Source organism: Danio aesculapii, chromosome 1, assembly GCF_903798145.1.
Source record: "Danio aesculapii chromosome 1, fDanAes4.1, whole genome shotgun sequence".
Classification (NCBI taxonomy): domain Eukaryota; kingdom Metazoa; phylum Chordata; class Actinopteri; order Cypriniformes; family Danionidae; genus Danio; species Danio aesculapii.
The window spans coordinates 41232278-41251371 of record NC_079435.1 but is presented as its reverse complement, the minus strand read 5'-3'; the positions used below and the strand labels follow the sequence as shown (position 1 = coordinate 41251371).

General features: G+C 34.1%; 1 protein-coding gene across 1 annotated transcript; it reads left to right on the top strand.

The window, feature by feature from the left end:
* Nucleotides 1–696: 696 nt before the first annotated feature.
* tmem192 (transmembrane protein 192) lies at nt 697–18848 on the top strand. Its single transcript, XM_056445660.1, has 6 exons — nt 697–834; nt 1374–1526; nt 3367–3628; nt 5021–5158; nt 15480–15582; nt 17428–18848. Exons 1-6 carry the CDS (start codon nt 799–801, stop codon nt 17549–17551), a joined length of 816 nt encoding a protein of 271 aa, XP_056301635.1. The 5' UTR covers nt 697–798; the 3' UTR covers nt 17552–18848.
* The last annotated feature ends 246 nt before the right edge of the window (nt 18849–19094 follow it).

Sequence of the window (19094 nt, the reverse complement as noted above, 5' to 3'; positions counted from 1 at the left end):
TCCACCACATCACAACATTTACTGTCAGCGTGACAAAAGTGATAACAAGGAAAAGCAACATCAACACAGGGGAGAACTACAAATATATGTTTTTTTTATCAACAATAATTTATGCACAATATATGTATATTCAGTGAAGCATATATTATCTAAGCAAAGGAGTGATCATTTTTTGCACTGTATAAAAAAATCTTGCTGAATCAAATAAACTTTTTAGACATCTTAACCTCATCAACATCAATCAAATTGACTAATAATATTGAGTAAACCTTATAGAGCTTAAATAATTTAGTTGAAAACTGATTAACTTAATAAAAGGTTAAATAAATTAAAACATTTGTTGTCATAACATCATTGCTTTACAGTGTGCAATAAATTTGAAATTATAAAGATGTCTTTATAGATATAATAACTATGAGTTTAAGTTTCATTCAATTAGTTTATACTCTGTATATGCTAAAAAAAAAACTATATTATACTATAACCAAGACAAAACGCTTTTCTAACGTTTGGGAAAGGAAAGGAGACTACAAAAAAACAGAGAAGCGCAGGACAGTCTTTAAACTTAATATTCATGAGGCTCACTTCCATGCCCGCCTACTAAATCCAACTCTGACCCAATCACGCAAGCCTAAAGTACGAGCGTCATGTAACGTAATTAATATTCATGAGCGAAGCGTTTCTTTTACTAGGATTGGTAACGCTAGCATCGCCACCCGGAAGTTCAATTTCGAAATGTTTCTCAGAGCTTTTCAACGAAAATGTATGAGTTTTGGGCTTAATATGTTATGACCGGCCATGATAATGGAGTCTGGGCGCACATCAGCATACGGCGTGCGTATAAACATTCTGTTTGTTCATTCTGATGTGTGTGTCTATGTGTAGCAAAAAACATGTAACGTCAGGAAAACAGAGTCACGAGTATAGCTATATTTATCTTATGACAGACAACAGCCTTAAGGTGAATGATTTATTTGTTTATTTACCTGTTTGCTTGTGCTTTTACGGTGTTTGGTTGGTCTTTATATGTATATGCGGATATGTTGTTGGCTAGTGTGCTTTATAATCAGTTAAACCTTCTTTCAGTGGCTCTGGTCTATTTGTAATCAGGTTACTGTTCGAGTAACGTTAACCAAACGTTCCGATAATGGTCAATTCACCAGATCGTTTAGCAAGTGACATTAATCTTTTACAAATTTCTTGTGGAATAGAAAGCCATCATTAGGCTGTGATACAGTTTATGCATTAGCACTTTGAAATGTATACCTTCAAAGTAACATTTAATGGCCGTTAAGCAACTTTCAGCTATTTGTTGTAGTTGCTTTGACTATTACAATGCCCATTTTAAACCCAGTCTTGTTTTTGTGGCTTAGAATAACACCAATGTAGATTTTACACAAAGCACTGATGATGACCCTCTCATTGATGGACCACTCGTATCCCAAGATGCACTTGAGTCGGCAATCAAGAGAGAGTTTCAGACGTTAAGCACTCACTGGGCAGTGGGTGTCCTCTCATTTTTACACGTAAGTACAGAAACAAAATATTGCATAAGAATACAGTACTGGTTACAAGTTTGGCAACATCAAGATCGGTTAATGTCTTTGAAAGTAGTCTCTAATGCTTACCAAAATGTAATTTAATTCATTGAACTATTGAAAAATCTGTTATGTTGTGAATAAGTATTATATTTTATTTAAAACATTTGTATATTATTGTGAAATGTAGTTTATTCCTGTAGGTAAAGCAGAATTTTTAGCAGTCATTATAGTCTTCAGGGTCACATTATATTTCAGAAAACATTATTTAAATTTTTTATTTTTTTTTCTCCAGAAACATTCATTCAATCATTTTCTTTTCGGCTTAGTCCCTTTATTAATCTGGGGTCGCCACAGCGGAATGAACTGCAAACTTTTTCAGCATATGTTTAACGCAGTGAATGCCCTTCCAGCTGCAACCAATCACTTAGAAACACATACACACTCTCATCCATACACATACACTATGGACAATTTAGCTTACCCACAGTGCATGTCTTTGAACTGTGGGGGAAACCGGAGCACCCGGAGGAAACCCACACAAACTAGGGGAGATCATGCAAGCTCCACACAGAAATGCCAACTGACCCAGCCGAGGCTCGAGTTAGCGATCTTCTTGCTGTGAGGCGACAGCTCTACCCATTGTGCGCAGGCTCCAGAAACATTTCTGATTATTATTGCTGCTTAATATTCATTTAGATCTGTGATGTATAAGTTAACCATTGGGATTTCTTAAATCAAGGACCAAATAAATTGATTACAGATGTCTTTAAATACATTTATAATGTTATAAAAGCATTAATTTTAAATAAACCCTGTTATTTTGAAGTTTATATTTATCAAGGGATCCTGAAAAGTAATATGTAGCACAAAAAAACCATGCAGATGTTTTTGCGAAAACATGGATGAAAATGAAAAGTTCCAGTTATAAATAATTAAAATAGAGCAGCAAATCAACATATATATATATATATATATATATATATATATATATATATATATATATATATATATATATATATATATATATATATATTTATATTATAAAATTAAGAAGTTTATAAGTAATTTGGTACTAATACATAAATTTTAATTCCTATTTAGATATATTAACTATTAACACAGAAACATTTTATTTTGAAATTGTAAAAATATTGCATCATTCATTCATTCATTCATTCATTTTTTTTTTTTTTTTGGCTTAGTCCCTTTATGAATCAGGGGTCGCCACAGAGGGATGAATCGCTATCATATCCACCATATGTATTACACAGCGGATGCCCTCCCAGCTGCAACACAGTACTGGGAAACACCCATACACACTCATACACACTCATCCGCACTCATACACTATGGCCAATTTAGTGTATTCAATTCACCTATTGCACATGTCTTTGGACTGTGAGAAAAAAACGGAGCACCAATAGGAAACCCACGCCAATATGAGGAGAACATGCAAACTCTACACAGAAATATCAACTGACCCAGCTGCGGCTCAAACCAGCGACCTTGCTGTGATGCGAAAGCGCTACCCACTCCAATATTTCATCAATAGTTTATTAAACTAAGTGAAGTTTTGGTGAGCAGGAGAGCTTTGAAAACAAAAAAATCTAATAATTGTTATTTATTGTACAGTATGATACTAAGTGTATATGTTTTATTCCCCTTTTTGTTCCAGAGATGATGTAATATTATTTCTGAGCAACATAATATTTTTAAAGAAAATACACCCTGTTCAATTTGTGCATGAACACCTGCACACATGGACTACATAAATAACACTTTCGTTGTGAACATTTTCTGTCATTTCTCTGTTTCTGTGTTGCAGGTGGTTTATGTGGTGGTGTGTATCGTAATCACAGTATTTTGCTGGATATCTGATGAACACACATCTGAGTGCACTGCAGCATTAAATGGGATCGACTCCAAAACCGTGGTGTTACTGGGAAAAGTTGCTCTCTGGGTGGTCGTCTTTATATATGATCGAGTTATCCAGCGCCGCCACAGCGCAGTGAGACGGAAAGGTTATCTGGACTTTTACAGGACGACCAGAGGAATAAAAAGCCTTCCGCTACTCATTCACTCTGCAGGTGAAACATATTTTCTTATCTCTGTCTGCCACTTTAGAAACTGAATCAATCTCTGTGGAAAACATAAGGGTGATGAGAGTATGCTGTCAATTCTGCAAATAGCAGTGTAATGTTCTACAACTCACAATCGCCTCACAGCAAGAAGGTCACTGGTTCGAGCCTCGGCTGTGTCACTTGGCATTTCTGTGTGGAGTTTGCATGTTCTCCCCGTGTTTGGATGCGTTTTCTCTGGGTTTTCTGGTTTCCCACACAAGTCCAAAAACATGTGCTATAGGTGAATTGGGTAAGCTAAATTGTCCATAGTGTGTGTATGGATGTTTCCCGCCGCGTAAAACATATGCTGGATAAGTTGGTGGTTCATTCCGCTGTGGTGACTCCAGAATAATAAAGGGACTAAGCCAAAAAGAAAATAAACACATGAATGAATGAATGAACGAATGCATGAATGTTTTACAGATGACCACTAGATGGCAGGGCGTAAGCTATCATTTGGACTGTAAAAGTGTCAGTTTTTCTGGATGTGCTTGATTTACTAGATATGATTGGAGTAAAATATTAACATTTGTTTTATTCTCTGAAGGTCTGGTAACATTTTTTTCCATTTTTATTATACCAATTGTATAGTATTGAGAAAATATAATATTGAGATTAGAGGCAACTTTTGTTTAGAGAAACTGAGGATTTTGAAGTTGTTTACATACACTAAATATGGAATTTAATAATTGATAATGAACAACGTTAATTTATTATTTTAAATACAATTCATGTTCCTTAATACTAATACTAAATCCATCCCTAATACTAAATCCTTGTGTTATTTTATTTATTTTTGGCAATATTTTGAAATATGGCAACGTTTACACTACCCTTTTAGGCCAGTTTCTTTTTGTCTGTTTTTAAATTACACTTATTTGATATTAATGCATTAAATTAATTAGAATTGACTGTAATTACATTTTGATAACATTTTAAATTAAAAACCAATGCTGTCCCTATGAACTCTTATTCTAGTTATCAGTACTTTGCTGAATAAATAGGTTGCTGAATTACAGGAATAAAATAAATTTTAAAATGTCTTAAAATAAAAAAATACCATGTTATTTAAAATGTTTATTATAATATTTAAAAATATTGCTATTAGTTTATTGTGTTTTACTTTGCTAATGTGAAACTTGATGACAATGATAACATTTTGTGTACCCAAACCTTATTAAATAGTAATGTGTGTGTTTTAGGCAACAAATGTGAACCAAAAGCCCCCATATAGATGTATGCTGAACTATGATAAAGAAGTGTTATCAATTAAAATCAAGTAATCAATGCTTGCTTCTTTGATGCAGAAGTTTGTTACTGATTTAATGCACAATTGCTTTATTTTTCTGTATTACAAAGGAAATGCAGCAATCCTGACTGTAATTGCTCCATCCTCACTGCTGGATGCAAATGTGAAGAATCTGTCTGTGTATCTTCTGTTGGCCATCATCTGTTTGGAGCTTCTGCTGACAATCATATGCTTGCTTAGATATACAGGTACTACTCCTGCACACTGGTCACACACACACACACACACACACATGATTTGTTCATGGTTCAATCTGAATCATATTCATGCATAATAAATAAAGGTAAACATGCACCTTTATTCCGTGCATTCATATAATGCAGCACAGCACACACAGAGTGAACAATTCCTCTTACTAACAAAGTGTATGTCTCATTTTTCATGAATCAGAATCACCACATTTTCTGGAACAAGCGTCACCTGACTAAGTCACACTGGGTCAAAACTACATTTCTGAGAGGAAAATACTTTTATTTTTAAACTCAAACAATAAGTCATATAGGTGTGGCCTATATATCATGTGTGTCAGCATTGGTGTTCCATTTGAAATTAATTTAAAACACAAAGCAGTGATAAATGTTTTCTTTTCTTTGAACTTATTTTCAGTGTTTGTAGTTTTCTTAAAGTCACCTTAAAAAATTCAAATTGACACTTCTTTTTAATTGTACTTTACTTTTAGAACGTATACTAATTAATAGGAAAAAAATGAATAGGTCTGGTTTGGTATCTTTAATTTAATTTTGAAAATTTGCTTCTGCTGTGGAATGTCAAAGGGTATTTGCAGGTTTGGCTTTTATTATACTCCAACAGGGCTCAACACCTGCAAACCCACAAAATGTGGGTAGATTTCAGCTGTGGTGGGTTTACATTTTAGTTTTCTCAAAAGTCACACAATTTAAAAACTAATTGCAATGCGACCCTTTGAAACGACAACTCCCATGAGTAATCGCTGCAAGTGTTTGCTCATGTGTGCTTGAGCAGCATCACACAACATAAAAAAGTGAAATGAATGAGCAGGAGCTTCCCGTCACTTTTGCTTGAGTTCAGTTATTTAAACTTGCTTGGGAGGCGCTGTTGAATTGACAAATGCATCGTGCATTAAGCATCATTTGCACTGTGTGGCAAACTTTGATGAAAGGTTTTGATCCACTTCAAATATCAACTGCTGTATAGAGGATTTAAATGACCTAAATCAAGTAAGATTACTTAAAATGAAGTAATTTCAGAGTTACTGCAAATACTGACCATGATGATAATGTTATTTGGTCATAGCACTTAACTTTACCACATTCATTCTCAATTATCACACCGAATCTATTCCCCGCTGTAACTTCACCCATTGGTGTCGCTGTTGTGCAGTGTTGCTTGCATAAACAGTGATGTACAGTTGAAGTCCCCCCTTCAATTTTTTTTTCTTTTTAAAATATTTCCCAAATTATGTTTACCAGAGCAAGGAAATTTTCACAGTATGTCTGATAATTTTTTTCTTCTGGAGAAAGTCTTATTTGTTCTATTTCAGCTAGAATAAAAGCAGTTTTTAATTGTTTAAAAACCATTTTAAGGTCAATATTATTCGCCCCTTTAAGTAAAAAATTTTTTTCGATTGTCTACAGAACAAACCATCGTTATACAATAACTTGCCTAATTACCCTAACCTGCCTAGTTAACCTAATAAACCTAGTTAAGCCTTTAAATGACACTTTAAGCTGTATAGAAGTGTCTTGAAAAAATCTAGTAAGATATTATATTATAATATCATCATGGCAAAGATAAAATAAATCAGATGATGAGTTATTAAAACTATTATGTTTAGAAATGTGTTGAAAAAATCTTCTCTTCGTTAAACAGAAATTGGGGGGAAAAAAAAACGGGGGCTAATAATTCTGACTTCAACTGTATATATTTGGTATATATTTTTACACCATGGATAATTTTGTCATCCAGTTTTTCTTTGATGCACTGCCCACACTGACCCTTACTTGATTAAGTGAAATGAATACAGTACAATATTGTAAAAAAATTGCTAATTAAAAGGTTAGTTCACCCAAAATTGCAAATTTTGTTGTTAATTACTCACCCTCATATAGTTCCTGTTCCCGGAGACCTTCATTCATCTTGAGAACACAAATTAAGATTGCTTAGATGAAATCCAGGAGCTCTCTGGCCCTCCAGAAACGTTCAAAGCCCAGAAAAGGAACCAAAAACATTTAGTTACAGTGGTTCAACTGTAATCACATGAAGCTTCAAGAACACTTTTATGTGCCCAAAAACACTGTAGAAACTAGTTTGTCTTCTCTTCCATGACAGGTCAGGGTGTGCATTTTTATGGGCAGTGTTATTCCCTTAGAGTCAACAGCACAACATGCAAAAGTAATATTTAGTTTTTACAAGGTTTTTTGGCACATAAAAGTGTTCTTGGAGCTTTGCATGATTACAGAACTGTTGCTGTCTATGGGGGATGATGGAGCTCAGATTTCATCTAATATATTTTAATTTGTGTTCTGAAGAAGACCCAAGGTCTCAGGAGATTGGAACGACACGAGGGTGAGTAATTATTAACATTTTTAGGTGAACTAACCACTAAAAGAAACAAAATATTTTACAAATAATATTTTGTATGCTATGTATAATAGTGTTTCACGGCATGATTTTGGTCTACACGCAAGGAAAAGATACTATACATACAGATGTATACCTTTCACCTTGTATGTTTTAGGATGGCGTGTCCCTCACATATGAATGGGAGTTTGTAGCATGTAAAATATATAAAACGTTTGGTGTAGCAGCTCATATCACATATTAGCTATGGTTTGAGATGCTACCACTCAAAAAGACTAGTTTTGGTGGCTAAAAATAGTAAGAGTTGCCACCAGGACTGTACATGCACACCTCCCCCAGCATGCATTACAATGCCCAATACTCAAGCTTCTGTCTTTAGCCTCTTTAGAAACACACCAGGCAGCTGTTGTCCCTCTCAGCTTCCGTTTCTTGCATTTTGGGTTCCTTATTATAAAATATCTAACAATTCTTTGCACTTCCATAATGAGAGACTGAGCAGAGGGGCAATTTTTGGGAGAATGTTAAAGCGAAAGACTATATGTGTGGGGGAAGAGGCTTGTTATGGATACAGGGCTCTTCTTTGCCAAAGGCAACCTGAATCTACCCCACCCTAATACACCATGGCATTGTCTTTAATGTTGACACACACATTCTCGTATCAGTGGCTGGATTCCAGAGATGATTAGTGAAGTGAAGCTTGACCACGTGTGTTATCTACAGAGACACACCCTCACTCGCTCTCTTCATTCTCAATGAGCTCCATCAGCTGATATCACCACAGTCTCGGATATCTCTCTACGAGGCTTGCATGTGTGGGAAATCACTTGCATGCATCTCAAGAGTGTTTATACAATTGTTTGTGGTCAATAAGATAAAAAATAAATAAACAAAAATAAAATATTACTCCTTTTGTAGTAGTAATGCGTTAAATTAATTGAAACTGACAGTGAATACATCTATAATGTTACAGAAGGATTTCTTTTGAGCTTTAATGAAAAAATACAGCTTATTTTGAAAGCATGACGACAACAAATGTTTCTTAAACAATATATTAGTATATTAGAATCTAATAAAAATTTCTAAAAGGTTGTGACTAATAATATCTGTTCAATTCAGCTGTGCTATCATAAAAATCAATAAAATTTAAAGAATAAACTGAGTTTAAAATATATATATTTTAGAAAAGTTATTTTAAATTGTAATAATTTAAAAAAATCGCTGTTTTACTGTATTTGTTGAAGTGTTGTCTGATAAGAAAAATCAGCTTAAAAAGCCATTAAAAAGTTATATATATATTTTTAAAGAACAATACTATTAGACAATATTTTTCAGTTTTTTTATGTAATAAATAAATCAAACCCTTGGTTAGCATGATGAACTTTTCCATTACATTTTAAATGTGATAAATATTGTAAGTAAACTTTATAAATTGTTTATAAGTCCTTGGATAAGTGTTTTAGTCATGTTCAAAAGCCTGTCAACAAAAATCTCAAAGTAACATTTTCAGAATATCGATACTCTGTTTCTCCTTTCTATAACTTTTTATAATAATCTTATTATTAACATTTTAACTATTAATCACAAAACACATTGAAACAAACCAACAGACAATGCCCATTTTAACAATGCAATGCTAAAGAAAAACAGAATAAATTATATATATATATAGCAAAAATAATAAGTAAATAAATAAACAAAATGAAAAAATATAAAGATAAAATAATAGTAAAATAAAATACATAAATTCATATATGACTTACCATAACTCAAAATCCAGCTTAAAGAAACATCAATAAAATCCAAGCAAGGAGTCCAGACTTAATTAAAAGCCTCAGTGGACGTATGAATGACATAGGTAAGGAATTCTAAGGGAATCATTTCCCCAATCATATTGTGCCACCCTTTTAAGGATGGGGGTTTGTCACTGATCCAGTTTATTAGTATATTTTTCTTTTCAGCAAAGGACAAATAAATGAATAGTGAATTTGTAAGGCAAATGTCCCTCCTTTGTATTTCTGATTTGGCCTTCGTCGTAGCATGATATGTTTGAAACTTCTATTCATCTTATAAAGAACAAGATCGTCATGATTTGCAGAAAGACTTTTCACCCAGCATTATATATTCAGGTATTCAAAATCCTTTTATAATAAAACCCGAATGTGTCTAGATCTACAAATTCAAGAATGTGTTCTTTTCTCTCACACATTAAGATAATTCCCAAAAGAATAAACCCAGGTCTCAATCAAAAGCCTTTTATTTGCCGCACATTTATTGTGCTAACGAGTGATCTCTATCCATTTACCCAGCGTTTATCTCCTCCTATCCATATATCCATCTCTCCGTCCCTTTCCTAAAGGAAGGTGCAGTTAGGTCAGAGTCCTGCTCCGGGGTCTTTGAAGTGTCCTCTGTGATGTTGTATCTCTGCCTCTCTCTCTTCATTTCAACATGAATGCAGCATTCTGTATGGGTCGTATGCCATTCTGCACTTCAAAGGAAGTTTAGGGCCCTTCAAAGGGGGCGAGGGAGGTGATTGGGACCTGCATTGTTTTACCGCGATGCACAGAAAACATGCGCTCGGCCCCTGTCGTGTCCAAAAGTGCTCACGGATGGATAAAAATGGGTCAAATACGTTGATTTAGGCAGCTAAACGAATGAAAATACGCATAATAAGCCATCAAATGACATTTTTTTTGTTTATATAAGTTCTAATGTTTCGCAAAAGTGCTAGAGTTTTTCTATGAAAGCCTGTAATTGTGTGCAACATTGTGCTAGAATGCAGATGTCTTGGATCGTTGACCCTTCGGTTTGGGTTATTGTAATGGTGTTGATTTTTATGTGTCGTTTGTGGAGGGAAGCACTACTGTTTAGCGTAGATATAAGGAATTTGACACGTATATCAGAAAGACTGTCGCTCTGTCTCTTTAAAAACATTCTTTAAAGGCCCTTGTTGATGTATTGTGACAGATCTGACGAATCACCCTTAATAACCTCCCAAAGTTACATATCTAAACTCATTGTATGTGTGTGGAATAACTGCTTAAGCTTCGTTTACTGCTGTAGATGCACTTCTAGGGCACTTCAGAGCCAGAGAAGAGGTGTGCATTATCTCTAAAGAGGGAATCGCTGATCTCCTTCCTGCTGCCCTCAATGGCCTGTTGGCCCCCATTTCCTGCAGGTGATTGAAGAAAGAGCAGTTTTATCTGATTGGTGTGTTTGTGATGGGATAGCCAGGTGTGGGTCAGGAAAACGCTGGGGTTTGTGTATGCGTGTGTCGCACTTTTAGGTGATTATAGTGTAATTAGAATGTATTCAGAAGCCCTGAGATATGTTGCGCTGGGTTTCTTGGAGATTATCTTTTGACGGATGTTTTGGCACTTATTTTATGTGCCTTTTAACACTTTGTTTTTTTACTTCAGTTTTACAATGCAGCTCTAAATAATTGTATCAATGCATACACTGTGGGGAAAAAGTGTGTTAATAAACAGTTTTTGTATTTTGGTGTTTTCCATTCATTTGCAGTTGTGAATTGCATTATGGGGGCTTGATCTATACTCTGTCGACTTTTGATGTTGAAAATTCAACTGTACAGTTTTATTTTTAATGACATTTTAGTAGTTTGAAATAATGTAGTCCATACAAAATAATACATAAAGAAATAAAATAACCAAAAGTGTACTGGCAGCTTATTACACAGTTTTTGTACCGTAATAAACAACACCAACCCAGATAATTTATCGCTTTAACCTATTAAAAATGTAACAAATGTCACTTTTTCAAACTTTCAAAGGTTCAATTTGTTGTCAGGAAGATTAAGCTCCCATAATGCAAATTAAAAGCATAAATAAATTGGGTAAAATAACAAATATGGATCCCAAAATACGGAAAACTGCTAATTAACAGATTTTTTTTTACAGCATGAAATCTCAAATGTTACCCTGGTTCATTTTTTAGCCCACTGTACACTGTAAAAAGCGACGACTAGTTATTTTTACTTAATTTTTCTCAGTGGCTTTGGTGCATTTCTCACAATACTATTTACATTTGCACAACATTTGATGCATTTCTCAAAACAATTAGTACAAACTGCAAAAACCTTGTTGATAACCTGCAAAAGCTTGTCACTTGCTCAAAATGGATAGTTCATTCCTCAAAAGCAGGTATTCATGTCAATGGAAGTGTCAGTGTCATCAAGATGAAAAGTCCTGACACCATTGTTTATGAACATGATAATCAAATGGGTTTGTCATGTTTTCATTATGACAGTTTACTCTGTACATTTTTTTCCAATGTGGAAAAGTCAGATTTTGGTGACACTTCCTGAAAATGCTCAAGACAGCACTATATACTGTTTGCACAGCCATTTGAAAACTACAGAAAAGTTACACATCACTGCATTTAGTAAGGTATCTGAGTACAAGACACTGAATATGTTTCACCTTTATTGGATATGACAGTAGAGAGCAGAGATCTGGGAAGGATTGGCATAAGACCAAGAGGCGGGAATCAAACTCGGTGCATGTGTCGAAGCACTAACCACTAGACCACTGGCGCCAACCTAACACTTTATTTTAAGGTGTCCTTGTTACATGTTCCATATACGTACTATAGTAATTGCAATTAATAATACATAATTACATTTAACGCAATCTTAAACCTACACTATAAAAAATGCTAAGTACCATGCAATCTCTTCATGTCATGCCAAGGCAAATTAAGTAACCTTGCAATTTATTTTTTAAATTTTAAGTTGATTGAACATAAAACAATTAAGCTGTCCCAAAAAAAACTCTTAATAATGTTGTTGTTTCGGCTCATTTTAATTAAGTAGTTTAATCAAGCAAGCAGCAATTTTTTTCTGACTTTAACCACGTACTATGCAAGTTAGGACATCCAATTAATTAACCTGAATCAGTAGTTAAATGACACTCTGACACCATAAAATAAATTCTGTCTTTTATTTATTTTTTGTGCATTTTTGGCATTGATTTTGGCGTTAATAGTTTATCGCTGGCAATATTGTTTGAGTTATACTATCATTCAGATATTGGGGGTAGGTAAGATTAAAAAAAAAAAAAAATTATTTCCCACAACGTCTGAATTTATCTCTGTGCATTGATTATATTTTTATTTTTCTATTTGAATATTTTTTAAAATGTATTTTATTGCTGTCATGGCAATTTCTTTTATTTCCAATTATTTATAACATGAAGAATAGCAATTATTTGAAATAAGTTGGGTTTTATTTAAAATTAATTATTTTTCTTTTTGTAATGCAGTAAATGTTTTATAACAGTGCAAATGTCATTTAATAACTAATACAAATATTCAGCACAGAATTTAACAGCTATCTTTTTTTATTTATTCACTTATTTCACAACAAATCACTGTGCGCATTAATCAACATTCCTCAAAAACGTAAATATAACCAAATTAGCCCAAAGGCTAGTTTTCATTGGTAGTTCCTTTGCCAGATGTTAAAGGCCTGTACTGTACACTGAAAAAATGATGTGTGCAAAATTGTTGCAAACAATTAATATGGGTTGAATTTAAACTAACAACTTAAATTTAGTAATGTTCAACTTAATTTGTTTGTTTAAATTCAGGGCAAATAAATTGTTTACAACGACTTAACTTTAAAAAATGTAGCAAATCCATCTTTGAATGATTTTTTTCTGTATACCAATAAGAAAACAAATTCAATCTCTAAAAAAACTCAAATGAACAACAAACTAGCCAAAAACCTAGCAAAAAAAAACAAACGATTAAGATATATATTAGATATGATTTTGTTTCTACCACTTATTTGAGATTATACACATATTTTGAACTCTTTCATTTCAGATTCAGTCTGTTTGAACTTGCTCTTTTGTGGCAGTGTGTGGAGTGAAAGTTTGCTGATTGAGAGACACATTAAAGGTGTGAGAGAGGAGGGAAGCGACGTGTGAATTCACACAGTTTCCTTGCATTCTCACTCTCCCAAAACACACTCTAGCCATGCGTCTACCAGCACACCTTGTGGAGAGGAATATCTGCTCTGAACGCGGCTCCTGCTCACACACACACATACACCGAACGTGTGTCTTCAAACACCTCGCTCATGTCTTGCACCATCAGACACAAACCACAACTATCAACATTACTGTCTGGATCAGTTCCACTGCTCTCCTTTTCAATAGAAAAGACTTTACTACACTGAAAAACAAATATTTGTAATTATTTTAAAATCAGATAATTTTTTACTAATCTTATTTCATTTTGAATGTAGATTTATTTAAATTACTCAAGTGAAGTTAAGTTCTCGTCAATCAAATTAAGTAAATCTTATTATTTACAAGCTAGAAGACTTGATCTTTTTTTGTAATATTTTCACTTTGTTTTATAAATTTGTAATAAACGGATGTGTTGACTTTGTGGGCATTTCTGGCTATGCTAACCAACTTTTTGATTAAAATGTACTTAATATTAATCAGTTTATTTGAGTTGATTAGAAGACATTTAAAAAGTTTGAAGTAAATGATTTCATTCAAATTAATTCATCACATGAAGTAAATGTGTAAATATATAGAATATAATTTTCTAGTTGTCCTTGACATTTAATATTGCTATTTACAAATGACGACAGTAAATTTATTGGATTTTGGCAAAGAAAAAAATTATTTTCTTTCAGTATACTACTTTTAAATGATTTTACATGGAGATATCTTAGTTTTCTGCTCTCAGATTTGTGGATTCTGTTTATGGAGCGTTATTGGAAGGAAAGCAGTTTGACAAGAGCTCATAATTATGGTGGCTTAAGAAAGCCAACATACTGTTATACTACATAAACTTCTTCTTCCAGGACTATTTTAAGAACGCATCTCCTTCTAGACCGTTCATACTACAAACCACCAAACTATACTGAATTAAGTTGGTAAATCTTTTCCAACTGATCTGACTTTCGGTTTTCCTAAAACTGTCCCGGAAAATTCAGAAAACTCCCATTGACTTAACATTGGACTAAACTTTGTGACCTCATAACATTCCACCAGACTGTCATACAGTCTTAAGATTGGGCTCATTTAACTCAGACTACCAATCTGTCAATCACTGATCACTTTTTCAACTAACTAGCCACGCCCTAGCAAAAACTTACAACACCCTAGCAACTGTCCCATAGACTTCCATTATAAAAAAACGTCATTGACTTTACATTGGACATACTGATAACATACCAATCCATACTAACAATATACTGAACCATACTAGAAACATACAAACAACATACTAATCATACTAGCAACATACTAATTCATATTAGAACCATGCTAATTTATGTTAGCAACTGCCTAGCAACCAATCAGAACACCCTAGCAACCACACAGAAACACCTTAGCACCGACCTAGAACACCTTAGCAACCACCTAGCAACACCATAGTAATGTCCTAGAACACCATAGCAACTGCCTAGCAACACCTGAGCAACCACCTAGCATCGCATTAGCAACCACCTAGCAACATCTTAACAACCACCTAGCAATGCCTTAGTAACTGCCTAGCAGCCACTCTAAACACCCTAGCAACCACCTAGCAACAACTTACCAACAACTTAGAACACCTTAGCAACCACCTAGCAACGTCTTAACAATTACCTCTAACACCCTAGCAACAACTTAGTAACCACCTAACAACCACTCAAAACACCTTACCAACCACCTAGCAATGCCTCAGAACACCGTAGCAACTGCCTAGCAACACAAAGAAACCCCTCAGAACACCCTAGCAACCATTCAGAACACCATAGCAACCACTTAGCAACACCTTAGAACCCCCTATCAACAGCTTTGCAGGAAACATGCAAATTTATACTAGAAACATGCTATGTTATCACATGTATACCATAAAGTTTGTTTACGAACTTTACTTTTCTAGGTGCTGTTTATTTTATGTTTGCTTGTGTTTTGTTTGTTTCAGTGCATGTGGTGAAGTTTAATAGTAAGAAGCCACATCCTGATGTGACTGAAGAGGAGAGATCTTACGGCTGCTCCAGCGACGCACACACAGAGACGGGCTTCAGGTAACACACAGCAGTGATTGACCAAAATATACACTGAATCCACAAGAGTTTTTGAGAAGCCAATAGGCTATATGCACACAGACTTTTAATTTCAGCCAGCCAGCCTCAGAGCTTCCGGTGAACTGGCTTTCTGTTATAAAAATGCCATGATTAAGGTCGGATTTCTTTAAAAACCTGCGATCTTCACTGCCTGATAGATATACGATATAAAATGGGTCTCAGAAAAGAAGCACTGCATTAAATTCCATTTTCCCTCCGCCATGTCTTTAAAATATGACCATTTATTTTACCCCAGTATTGTCAATGGAGTTTCTGTGTTCGCCGGCTGGTCCTGACGATGCTAGCGGTTACACAGTTTTTCATTTTGTTTTACTCTTGAACAACTAAATGAGTGCTGAAGTCTATTTAACTAAATGCATTTTAATCACATTACAATATCGATGCTGTAAAAACAACCTTATGACATTGAAAATAGTGAATATAGTCACATAAAGCTTACACTGGAAGTATATCATTGGCTAAAAAACACACAGTAGTGTTAAACTCTGAAGAAAACCAAACAGCCTTTGTGAGAGTGTGAAGTTTCTTTTTTTTTTTTTTTTTTTTTTTTAAGAAATACTATATTACATAAGGATTTTACTTCTGGATTTGTTATATATTTATATTGGGTTGTAGGAAGATCATCCATCCTACTCTCTTTCAATATCAGCCAATAAAAACCATACAAGTCGATCAAAAGCTATATATATATATATATATATATATATATATATATATATATATATATATATATATATATATATATATATATATATATATATATATATAAATTAATAAATATATATAAATAAATAAAAAGTAGTGTAACATATAGATTTGAATAAAGTAAATATTCATTCATTTTCTTTTTGGCTTAGTCCCTTTATTAATCAAGGGTCGCCACAGCGGAATGAACCGCCAACTTATCCAGCATATGTTTTACGCAGCGGATGCCCTTCCAGCTGCAACCCAGTACTGGGAAACACCCATACACACACATACACTATGGGCAATTTAGCTTACCCAATTCTCCTGTACCGCATGACTTTGGCCTGTGGGGGAAACTGGAGCACCCAGAAGAAAACCCACGCCAACACGGGGAGAACATGCAAACTCCACACAGAAATGACAACTGACCCAGCCGAGGGTATTTCTGTAGTTATGCAATTTTTTTAAATGCATATTTACCTCCATATATTACCTCTAGTTATTTTTTTCTTAAACATTACCACAATGTAGTTTTTTTTTAATTATAAAACGTTCTTCTTATTTTATTTCATTAAAATGAGATGCAGATAACAAATACTTAAACAAATACATGAAAAATACAGATATTGAGCAATCAACTCTAAAAATAACAATTGGATAGTCTTTAGTGTATTTGTAGTAATTTTTATTATTATAATTAGTGAAGTAAGATCACATACTCAAAGTTGTGACAGAAAAATATTTAGATTTTTTATCATTTGTTTATAGAAATCTGATGTTATTTAACTTCACTTTGTTTGTTTGAATGTATTTTTTATTATATTTATTATATTTGCATTTTGCTTTTTTGTATAATGTTTTTCCAAAAAGATGAAGCAGACATGGCATTCAATAAAAGATATGATGTGATATGATACTTTCCAATATACCTGACTGACAAAGTGTCATTAAAAACACTCTATTGGGACATTCCTAAATGTATAAATATGTGTGTGTGTGTGTGTGTGGAACTCTTCCTACATACAAATTTCTATCAAATGTGCTGTGAAGGTCTCAAACAGGTGCACGTGTGTGGTGTGCTGTGGTTTGTTTTGACAGAGACGGCTCCAGTCTGGAGGATGTGGTGGAGAAGCAGGCGGACCTGATTGATTATCTGAAACAGCACAACAGCGTTTTGAGCCGCAGGATCCTGACACTGACCGGCCAGCAGATCAGAGCCTGACTCCTGGACACACTCACTCTCTCATGGCTGACTGTGCGTATGATGGGCTCTGAATGGTTGCGTGTGAACGTGAGAGCGCGTCTATCTAGACTGGCATCGGCAGCCATGGCTCACTGATCAGAAGGCTTTTGAGGGGAAACGAACCCTGGTAACCTCTCTAATGACAAGTTGGGGTAAACAATGGCCACAATTAGAAAGTCAGAAACCTCCGCTGTCGAAAATGTTGACTGGAGATGCTCATTGTGAGTAAGATTTGATCAGAGCTAAAGCTTTGTCGTCTAACTTCTGCTCATCTGAGTGGGTTTATGTGCGAGAAGAAATGTGTTCGTTAGTTGTGTGCTTCATTTCCGTTCTTTAGTGCATCATTTGTGTTTTGGGTTTGTTGATCAGTGTTGGAGCCGCTGGGGAAACGCATTAGTGCTAATACTGGATGTCACAGATTTTGAACCGCTGAGTTTTTATCTAAACTAATGTGAATAAAACGAATGAATCTTGTTTTTGAAATAAAATTGAACAGATTTTATTGAATTGGGTAGATTGAGTTTTGTCAAGATAAAGAAATATAGTGAAAAACAGTGTGAGTGTGTTTCTAGGTTTTTCAGAATTAGATCTTTATTCATGTTGGTTACAAATGTTTTTCTTGTGTCAGTTTTAAATTGAATCACGTGGTGTTGCAAAGAGCAATTAATATTTTTTTTGCATCTTGAATATATAGATGAAGTCAGAATTATTAGCCCCCCTTTGAATTTCTTTTTCTTTTTGAAGTATTTCCAAAATGATGTTTAACAGAACAAGGACATTTTCACAGTATGTCTGATAATATTTTTTCTTCTGGAGAAAGCCTTATTTTTTATTTCGGCTAGAATAAAAGCAAGTTTTAATTTTTATGAACCATTTTAAGGTCAATTATTAGCCCTTTTAAGCTATATATTTTTCAATAGTCTACAGAACAAGCCACCGTTATACAATAACTTGCCTAATTACCCTAACCTGCCTAGTTAACCTAAGAAACCTAGTTAAGCCTTTAAATACCACTTTAAGCTGTATAGAAGTGTCTTGAAAAATATCTAAGATATTATGATGTTTAGAAATGTGTTGAAAAAAAAATCTTCTCTCAGTTAAAGAGAAATTGGGGAGAAAAAAATAAACGGGGCTAATAATTCAGGGGGGCTAATAATTCTGAATTCAACTATATATTAAAGGTGCAGTAGGGGATTGTCTTCAGAAACATGTTTTGTTGTGCTGGTTGAAAATCTCTTCACATTCCAATAGTAATGATTAAAGTAAATAATCTAAATGTGTTTATATGTATTTTATATTCTGGGAAAGGCATAAAACTAAAACATTGTTTATGTTCAATTAAATATTTTCGGGTCGATAATTCCCATAATTCTGATAAGTAGCCCAAACTGTCTGTCAGCAAATGTAGATTTGAAAATCTGCAGGTGTTCCGCTATTTCAAAGGCACGCGCGTTCACCTGCACACAAGAGACAGAGAAGAGCAAAACAAATGCTCCACCAAAACTTTTTAAAACCTTAAATC